This window comes from Diachasma alloeum, unplaced genomic scaffold (assembly GCF_001412515.2).
Source record: "Diachasma alloeum isolate Michigan unplaced genomic scaffold, Dall2.0 Dall_scaffold_00536, whole genome shotgun sequence".
NCBI classification, from domain to species: Eukaryota; Metazoa; Arthropoda; class Insecta; order Hymenoptera; family Braconidae; genus Diachasma; species Diachasma alloeum.
This window is the reverse complement of record NW_021680668.1, coordinates 9,766-20,641: the sequence shown is the minus strand read 5'-3', so window position 1 is coordinate 20,641 and position 10,876 is coordinate 9,766. Positions and strand designations below refer to the sequence as shown.

At 43.9% G+C, this 10,876-nt stretch overlaps 1 protein-coding gene across 1 annotated transcript; it reads right to left on the bottom strand.

Moving 5' to 3' along the window:
• Window positions 1-3,656: 3,656 nt before the first annotated feature.
• LOC107042905 lies at window positions 3,657-5,899 on the bottom strand. The gene is made up of 2 exons (XM_015264159.1): window positions 5,044-5,899; window positions 3,657-4,996 (listed from the first exon to the last, which is right to left on the bottom strand). Exons 1-2 carry the CDS (start codon window positions 5,897-5,899, stop codon window positions 3,657-3,659), a joined length of 2,196 nt encoding a protein of 731 aa, XP_015119645.1.
• Window positions 5,900-10,876: the final 4,977 nt, after the last annotated feature.

Here is a 10,876-nt window from a genome sequence, read left to right as displayed (position 1 = left end):
AGAACCCGATAGCTCTCCTGGTAAGTTAACCCTAAGAAATCACCGAGATCTCCCATTGACCCTCTTCAAAACACCCAATTCACGTTCAANGGAGAACTGCGCTGCCGAGTTATCCCCAAAGAACCTCCACGATCTCCCCTTGACCATACCCTCCATTAACCACCCCCCCTCTCTCTCTCTCCTTTTCCCTTAGAAATACCCCGAGAGCTCGACTATAGAGATACCCCCCAAAAACCTCCCGAGATCTCCCCTCGTCCATACCCTCTATTGATCCCCCCCCGCCCTTAAAACACCCTGCGGGCTGTCCTGGGAACTGACCCCCAAGATCTCCCCTCGACCATGGCCTCCATTAATCCACGTTTGAAAGAACCCGATAGCTCTCCTGGTAAGTTAACCCTAAGAAATCACCGAGATCTCCCATTGACCCTCTTCAAAACACCCAATTCACGTTCAAACGCTTTTCCTCATTCCGTCAACACAATAACCCTTCAATCAATGAATTATGACAAATTCCAACATCAATGTTTGAATTTATTCCCAACCCTACTTGTCGCTCACTTCAATCACCTATTTGGAGCCGACTTCTGATAATAGCCGATTTCGTAAATGAAGTCTACGGCCTTAATGATTATTCAATTTTAAATTATGTATTTCGACCTTATTTATTATTTATANCGTCAACACAATAACCCTTCAATCAATGAATTATGACAAATTCCAACATCAATGTTTGAATTTATTCCCAACCCTACTTGTCGCTCACTTCAATCACCTATTTGGAGCCGACTTCTGATAATAGCCGATTTCGTAAATGAAGTCTACGGCCTTAATGATTATTCAATTTTAAATTATGTATTTCGACCTTATTTATTATTTATAATCGCTGAAAAACATGAAAAGAACATTAAGCACAAGGAGAACAAAGATCCCTCCTTGAACTTGTCCCTGTGACAGTGAGACAGCTACTGACGAGTTACCGGCACATCCAGCTCGCCCAGAATCCTAAATCGACCGTGGCGCCATCCCTCCCATGGGGCACTTACTATTTCGGCTTGGGGTCAGCTGCCCCTACAGAACTGAGCCTCTACTTTAGTCAATCCTCTTTGCCTCACAACATAACACTTTTTTTGTCACTGGCGGCGCTACCAGTCACTTTCCACCGACTATACCTAATTCCGGAGGTTTTGACCGCCGGAGATTTTGGCCGTCGGACATTTTGTCACCCACCCGACGAAAAAATAGATAAACATAGAATTTAATATCACTATTCTTAATTTAGACTTTCTCAGCATAATCCAGGATGCACCACGTAGAGTGAAATCTGCTTTGCATCCTCTGCATAAAAAAAAAAGTTTGACAATGTTGACAATTATGTTTATCAACATGATTTGCCTGATAAACAGAAGCTAGCCTTCGAATAACAAACAGTAAACACCAGAGTACCTTAAGGTTTATTGTTTTCCAATCAATACGAATCGAACCATAATTGAGTTTAAATAATTTTTTTGAGATTTCAGAAAATGAAATCGTAGATATTCCACTGTTTTTAGGAAAATGTCAAGGTGGATATCGAGCTGCCGCTCGAACTTGTCTACTTCTCGAATATTTTTAAATGAATAGAGTCGCCGTAGTCTAGGAACTTTAGCTTCTTTGTAGGTTTCCCCAGGATAAAGTAATCACCACAGATTATAATGAAACTAATATTTATTAATAAACAGTATGAAATAGGTATTATAAATAAACTTTGAAATGAATGAAATCATATGGTTCACGTGTGGTGTGAGCGTTAGTCGTAGAACTGCTTTGGTATCACGGCTTGCTTCCGCGGGCGACGGGTTGCGCCTTGAGGGTGATCGGCGCGCTGCGCTGTGGACGAAGTGGGGACTGCGGTGGACGGAGTCGCCACAACCATTCCCCCCCAGTAACCTTCGGAGGATTCGAAGGGAACGAAACAGTCTTGTCTCTCCTGGGATAAGTACGAAGAGGTCGATCCATGCTAGTGGACGGCAACGAAGGTTCGATGTTGTCAGGTACCTCAGCCTGCTGAGGTTATAGATGATTTGCAGGATCCGCCTTAGCCACATAGGCTGGCTTGAGTCTCTCCACCGATACGACCTTCTCAACACCATCGACCTTGATTTTGAAGGTCTGATCGTGTATGCGCTCGATCACCTCATGAGGTCCAGAGTAAGGTGGTTCCAGGGGTCGTTTGACTACATCGATGCGGAGGAATACATGAGAGCAGGAGTACAGGTATTTCAGGATGTACATGCGCTCTTTGATGAGATGAGCAGTTGACGTAGGTCTCAGGCTTCTGATGTGCTCGCGAAACTTTTCGGCGAAGATCTGAGGATCTGTTGGCATGTCCTCCGAGACAAAAAACTCGCCTGGAACGCGTAAACCTGTCCCAAAGACTAGGTCAGCAGGAGAAGCGTTCAAGTCTTCTTTGTAGCACGTGCGGAGACCGAGGAGAACTGTCGGAAGAACGTCGGGCCATGGAGCTTGTGAGTTGCACATCAGAGCTGCTTTGAGAGTTCTGTGCCGCCTCTTAACCAGTCCGTTAGACTGCGGATGACACGGCGTGGTTCTGATGCGGTTAGCATCAATCAGCTGAGTCAGGGCCTTGAAGAGTGCAGACTCGAACTGAGAGCCTTGATCAGTCGTGATGGTGAGAGGTGTGCCAAATTTAGCAATCCAGTAGGTGTAGAATGCGGTACAGACGAAGTCAGTTGTCATATCCTTCAAGGGGATCGCTGCGGGCCACCTGGAGAATCTGTCGATAATTGTCAGACAGTATCTGAGCTGGTTGACCACTAGAAGCTCGATGAGATCAAGATGGATATGGTTGAAGCGAGTGTCTGGCACGTCGATGTGTTTGGGTGTCAGACGATTGTGACGCTGAATTTTTTAGCGTTAACAGGCGATGCAGTTGCGAGACCACTCCAGTGCGTCTCTCTTAAGACCGGGCCAGATGTATTTCTGCTTGAGGGTACGAACGGTGACTCGTCCACTAGGATGAGACAACCCATGCATAGTGTCAAAGGTTTCTCGTCGTAGATTTTTAGGGATGAAGGGTCTTACAACGCCTGAAGAAATGTCACAGTAGATCGAGTGAGTGGCATCGATCGATAATTTCTGTAGTTTCAGAGAATTGTTGGTATTGTCGATGAGTTGCTGGAGCTCTTCGTATTCCTCCTGCTCTTGGTGGATTCTCTCAGGGCTCAGGATGGAGGGCATGTTGATAGCGTTAATCCTGGAGAGTGCATCTGCGACAACATTCTCTTATCCCTTCAAATGCACAATCTCAGTGGTAAACTGCGAGATGTAGCCAAGAAATTTGAGTTGACGAGAAGAAGCTTTCTCTGCTTTTTGCGAAAAGGCGTAGACCAAGGGTTTGTGGTCAGTCCTGATGACGAAGTGGCATCCCTCAAGGACATGACGAAAGAATTCAACAGCGGAGAAAATCGCTAGTAGCTCTCGGTCGTATGTGCTCCATTTTCTTTTTTGAGGGCTCAGTTTCTTTGAGAAGAACCCGACTGGCTTGCAGGTGTTGTCCTCAAACTGCTCCAGTGATGCGCCAATAGTACAGTCAGAGGCATCAGTAGTCAGCAGAAGGGGTGCAGACGGTGATAGAAAGGCTGTACGGGTAGCATCAGCTAGACTCTGCTTGCAGGCCTCCAAAGCTTCTTCGGTGTCAGGGGTCCACTCGATCTTAGATTTGTCGTTTTTTTGGAGTGAGTGATGAAGCCATTAAGCGATGCTTGGGACTCAGCAGCGTGAGGAATGCTCTTGCGGTAGTAATTGACCATTCCAAGAAATCGGCGAAGGTCAGTGACAGTCTCTGGCCTGGGGAAGGAGATGATTGCCTCCACACGTGAGCTAGGAGCTTTGTATCCATCCTTGTTGATCGTGTAGCCCAGGTAGGTCACTTCCTCTTTTCCAAACTCCCACTTGCTGGTGTTCAGCGATAGCTTGTGCTGACGTAAAATGGAGAAGACTTGCTGGAGGTGCTGGAGATGCTCCTCATGGGTTTCAGAAGCCACAATGAGGTCATCTATGTAACAGCCAACGAAGTCCAGACCTCTCAAGATGTTGTCCATGTGCCGTTGGAATGTCCGAGATGCGTTGCGGAGTCCAGGAGGCATTCCCAGAAATTCGATTTGGTGGTAGGCGCGTACCAGATCGATGGTCGAGAATATTTTCTTACCGTGCAGGTGCTGGAAAATATCCTCAGGATAAGGTACTGGGTAGCGATCCGGGACTGTCTGTGCGTTGAGTCGCCGGAAATCACCGGTGGTGCGCCAGCCTCCGAGCTTTTTTTCCACCATGTGGATGGGACTAGCCCATTGACTACTAGACGGTCGTATAACACCAAGCTCTAGCAGCATGTTGATGTCGTCCCTTGCAACTTTGAGTTTCTCACCAGCTAGTTTGCGAAATCGATCGACAACCGGAGGTCCTGTGGTGACGATGTAGTGTGCCACACCTGCCGGGTTGTGAGAGGCTGCAGAGACAGCTGGTTTGGTGATGTCGGAGTACTTACCCTCATGAACGGAGTTGGAGAATGAGTGCTGATCCATTGTTGAGATGCCGAAATCTGAGGTTTCAACAAGTTCTCCAGTTGGTGATAGGGATGTGAGAGGATCGATAAGGCGATACTTTTTTATGTCTATCATCAACCCAAAGTGAACAATAAAATCAGTCCCTATGATTGCAGACTGTACATCCGCAACGATGAAAGGCCAGAAAAATGCTTCACGAAGACCAAGGTTGAGTGTAATCGGCTGAAGTCCGTAAGTTGCAATACTGGTAGAGTTGGCAGCAAAGAGTTTGAAGTCTGATGGTTGTAGTTTTTGTTTGACTAAGGCTCGTGGTAGCACTGATACGACGGAGCCAGAGTCGACGAGGAATCTGGTGTGTGAAGACCTATCGTAAACGTGAAGACGCTCCTCTTTGATGGACGGAATGACTTGAGCGCTGCCGCCAATCGTCTGGACTGACGACAGCTCAGTTAGTTTCCCTGGTTGGATGGTTTCCACGCACAAGGCTGGAGGCACTTGACGGCCCTGGCACCGAATCTCTGATGATAGAAGCAGTGGTCTGGTGGTTCTGGAGTTCGGGATCGTGATCGAGATCGTGGTCTTCCACCTGCTAATTTAGCAGTCAGGCTGCTGATTGATGCTGCTAGATTTGCTACCGTCCTCTCAAGCTCACTCAACCTCTGTTCGACCGTGATGTTGCTGGCCTGTCTCTGATAGGGAGTGTGACTGGCTGCCATGACCTGACCCTGAGCGAGCATGGGCTGGGTGGAGGATGCGAAGGCCTGTGTGTTGAAAGGCATGGACTGCTGAACACTGGGTGCCATGGGCTGATTGTTGAGAGCCATGGACTGGAAGCTTGTTGACAGGACCTGGGAACTGGTGTGATTCTCCATGACGCTGTCGGCTGCCTCAGCAAGCTGATCGAGAGTGGAATTGTTTGCGACAGTCTTGAGAATATTGGCCACCATGACAGGTAATAGGGCCAGCCACCTGCTGCGAAGAAGCTCTTCACTAGCTTTCATCCCAGCAAGAGTTCCCATCTCTTTGAGGAGTTGACTTGGTTTCTTCATGCCTAGCTGCATTTCTGTCAAGAGTTTGTATAGCTGGCGATCAACTGAGTCGGTGAAACGCTTGAGGAGCATGGCCTTAAGATTTTGGTACTTATCTGCAGGCGGTGGTGCTCTGAGGATGTCGGACATCTCCTTCAGGACATCAGAACCTAGGGCAGCAACCACGGCTCCGTATATCGTTGCGTCACTTCTGATGTTTCTTGTGGAGAACAGGGCTTCGATGTGGATGAACCATAGCTCGAGATCATTGGACCAGAAATCTGGGAGTTTGAACTGCGTGACAGCCATGATCTGAGCCTCAGTGTACCCCAGTGATTGCTGTGATAACAATTGTTGTTGCTGTTGCTGCGCCAACGATTTTTGTTACTGCTGCTATAGTAATGCTTCTTGTTGTTGCTGTTCATCTAGTTGTAGTGTCAAATTACCCTGATTACCGGATGGCGTGTGGGTGAGCGGCATGACTCTGTCGATGCAGTGACTCGTGCTCGATGGGGTTAACCTCGTGTAGAAATGTAATCTGTTGAGATCACGTCGGGGTCATCAATTTAGCTTCTTTGTAGGTTTACCCAGGATAAAGTAATCACCACAGATTATAATGAAACTAATATTTATTAACAAACAAGTATGAAATAGGTATTATAAATAAACTTTGGAATGAATGAAATCGTATGCTTCACGTGTGGTGTGAACGTTAGTCGTAGAACTGCTTTGGTATTCAACCAAAACAAATCGAGGGGGTTATGTTTGAAAAGATTATTAAAAGTGGATAAAGAAAATATATTAACACTAGCAAATGAAGTTTGTGCTCAAAATGATTTTCAAAAGGCGTGCTCGGGAAATTTACCAACGGTATACGTTACTATGTTGATAGATTTTATGGGTTTAAATCTGTGTCAAAGTATCGAAAGTCGTTCTTATATAATTTTCACTGTTACATTTTTACATCCTGGTACAAAACAATATTTATAAGGAACTTTGATCACCCGATCCGGTTTTTTTGATACTTTGGAGCCAAATACATGGAGAGAGTATTTTCCTAGATTTCAGCAGTTGTACTGAACCGCTTGACGGTGCCATACGAAAATTTCAGCCTCCGACGAGTTAAGGCAGAAAAAGTTATAGGGGAGATTGCCAGCGCTTATGAAGAAGCTTCAGCCACAAAATTTCGTAGCGGTGGCGCGTGAACTAATTTTGCGGCCGTACCTGTGAGTAAGGCAGGGAGCGGCAAGACGCCGAGGACATACCTGTGAGTAAAACAGGGAGTGTATGAGAGTGTCGATAAGGGCGTAGAGTACGGGAAAGTGCCTATGTGGGGGGAATCGCAGGGCTGAACAAGCCGTGATGAGTATCCTACCCTGGCGATTGAGGTTCCATGGTACATCCATGTTGTAGCATGGATGTAGTATGGATGTGCATGGATGTCATTTTAAGGCAAAAAACGGGCCAAAAATGATTGGAATATAATCAAAAAATTATTTAAATGCTGATAGACAAACAATTAGTCCCAATTAATACCCATTAATAGGTTATTTTGTATAATTAGGAGAAATTATTGATGGTGTGCTGTGTGGTAAAGAAGTTCAGATGGGAGAATGCCGCGAGATGGCGCCAGTGTTAAATTATCGAGTCGGCGGGAAACTGTCAGCAGTCGCAGACATATTTTTTATTCTATTTCACTTATGAATATTAGATAGGTTTGGGGGGGCAGGGGGGTTGATTTGCAATATTAGCACCAATCCATTTTGCCCCATTTGGCGAATTTCGCAATACATTATTGTGGGGGGCGGGGGGGAGTGAGTCAAGCGGGAAATAGCTCACAGACCCATTTCGCCCCATTTGTTATTTATTTTCTGAATGAGCAAGTCGGAAAACGATAAACAAACCCGTTTTGCCCCATAATTTTCTCAATGAGCGAGAGGGAGCGGCAGGGGGGGAGTCAATTCGGGAAATTGCTCACGAACCCATTCTGCCCCTTCTGTTGAATTTTGAAATCGATTATTTTTGGTTTAATTCGGGCGAAGGGGGGGGGGGGAACTCGGGAAATGATAAACAAACCCATTCCGCCCCACGGTTTCCATAATCAGGGGCAGGGGCGGGGGGGGGGCAATTTGGGAAATAGCTAACAGGCCCAATTTGCCCCATTTGTTGTTTTTTTTTTTGAGCGAGAGGGGGGGAGGGGTGTCAACACGGGAAATTGCTAAATAATTTAATAATATATAAATTTATTATATTAAAATATATAAATAATCTGTTTAATTTTGAAATCCATTATTGTGGGTTTCATGGGGGGGAGGAGGGTGGTGTGAACTTGGGAAATGACAAACAAACCCATTTTGCCCCACTGTTTTCCTAATGAGCGTGAGGGGGAGAGGGGGAAGTCAATTTGGCAAATAGCAAACAGACCCATTTTGCCCCATTTGTGTTTTCTTTTCTTATGAGCGAGGGGACGGATGTCAAGTCGGGAAACGACAAACAAACCCATTTTGCCCCATTTGTATTTTTTTCTTTTGACCGAGGGGACGGATGTCAAGTCGGGAAACGACAAACATACCAATTTCACCCAATTATTTTCTTAATAAGCGAGAGGGGTCGAGGGGGGAAGTTAATTTGGGAAATGACAAACAAACCCATTTTGCCCCATTATTCTCTTAATGAGTGCGAGCGGGGTGGGGGGGTGTCAACTCAAAAAATGATAAACAAACCCATTTTGCCCCACGGTTTTCATAATCAGGGGCAGGGGGGGGTCAATTTGGGAAATAGGTAACAGGCCCATTTTGCTCCATTTGTTGTTTCTTTGTTAATGAGTGCGAGGGGAGGGGGAGTGTCAACTCGGGAAATGACAATCAAACTCATTTTGCCCCACTGTTTTCCTCATGAGCGTGGGGGGGAGGTCAATCTGCGAACTGGCTCACAGACCCATTTTGCCCCATTTGTTATTTTTTTTCTTAATGAGCGAGAGGGCGGCGGGGGGAATGTCGAGTCGGGAAACGACAAACAAACCCATTCCACCCCATTTTTCCTAATCAGCATGAGGGGGGAAACGTGAATTTGGGAAATGGCTTACAAAACCATTTTGCCCCATTTGTTGTATTTTCCCTGATGAGCGAGAGGGGGTCGGGGGAGTAGGGGGGGGGAGTTAATTTGGGAAACGGCTCAAGAACCCATTCTGCTCCTTCTGTTGAATTTTGAAATCCATTATTGTGGGCTTTATTTCGGAAGGGAGGGGGGGTGTCAACTCGGGAGATGACAAACAAACCCATTTTGCCCCATTATTTTCTTAATGAGGGAGAGGGGGCGCGGGCGGGAAGTGAATTTGGCAAATAGCAAACAGACCCATTTTGCCCCATTTGTATTTTCTTTCTTATGAGCGAAGGGACGGATGTCAAGTCGGAAAACGATAAACAAACCCATTTTGCCCCATTCTTCTCTTAATGAGTGCGAACGGAGGTAGGGGGGTGTCAACGCGGGGGATGACAAACAAACCCATTTTGCCCCATTATTTTCTTAATGATGGAGAGGGGGGGAGAGTCAATTTGGGAAATAGCAAACAGACCCATTTTGCCCCATTTATATTTTTGCTTCCGAATGGAAGCTTTGTAATCGGTCGATTTTTCGATTCGCTAATTTTGCTTGGAAATGATGTAGAATGGTCTGAAACGTAAAAATACGAAGTTTGAGGACCATGTATGTACGTGTGTCCGAAAGTGTGGGTCGATTTTTTCGAAAATTTTTATAAATAACGACAAATAAAGGACAAAAGTTGAAGCTAAAAATCTGAAATTTTGTCACATAGTTGGTATTACTTTGGAGCATTTCTGGGCGCAGTTTCAGCTCAATCGGCCCAGTAGTTTTGGAGATACAGCAATTTCTCAAAAATTTTTTTGCTCAATATCTCAAAAACTACATGACGGAATTCAATTTTTTTGATGCCAAAATCTTCCTTGCGACAATATCTGTCGAATCAAATCATAATATTGCTATGAAACCATGGGCAACCGAATAATAATTGGCATTTTTCATTTTTATGAAAAAATCGTTGTAAGAAAACAAAAACTTTTTGTGAAAAACTGTAATGCTCATTATCTCCAAAACTACTGGTCCGATTGACTTTTTTTTTTTCAAAATATTCGTCATGGTATCTTTTATCAAGATCCATCAAAATATGCATAGCCGCCCATACAAAGTTTTCAAGATATCACCGTTTTTCTAGTTTTGTAAATTAAAATCCAATGTGGGCTCTATAATGAGCGTTAAACATGGACTAAACATCTGAGATTCTGGCTACTATTTTGCATGGTTGGCCTACATTCGTGTATAAAATTTTGTGCCAATCGATTCAGTACATCCTGGCATAGAGTGATTCGTCCGAAACGCTTTTTTTTCTTAAAAATCACAAATTATCATTTTATCAATGTTTTCCATCTCTACATGACTTCAAAAGTCATATAATACAAATCCATGTTTTTTTTTACTCCATATAATCTAATATTTGATGGAAATCAAGTTTCATAAACTTGATTTTTTGAATTTACAAGACCATTCTCGTTAATTATAATATTATTCAATAAATACCTGATATTCATCCAAAATGCTGTACCACGTAGATTAAACAGAGTGAGCTTAACGGATTCAGTATTAGCTGCAGACGATCTGTGTGAGTTGAGTGGGAGTTACATGCACGTCAGCAAATAAATCTTTATGGGCAAATAAAAATACAGTCTAAGGAAATAATTGAGTCGGAATAAGATAAAAATCATCAAGATATTTTAATTATTAGGAGTACTAATATGAATTTAATTATTAAATTCATCATGATGTAAGAGAAAATATTACAAATTAAAATATATTAAAAAGTTGAAAATGACAAATTTTTGTTTGAAACATCATAAGTAATTACTAGGATCACGAATCTATTGATTAAATGATGACGTATGTTTCTGACAATTTATCGGGACACAGAGGAGAAAAAAAGTTGAGAATACAGGCGTCGCTATTTGGATTACTCATAATTTATGAAAACCATGCGAAATACTGTAAAAGAATGATGTTTTCTTATGAAATTTGAAGATCATATGAATAAATGATGGAATGGATTTTTTCGCGAACACTGCATTTTTATTGGACTAGACTCTGACGAGATTGCAATAGTCTTAGCATTTGTTCAATTATTTAGATTCGTCATAATAAGGAAAATTTCAAAGTCGACAATTCTACTACAATGATAAGAGGCATTGGCCCAGAAATTATTGGTGAAACCCATAATGG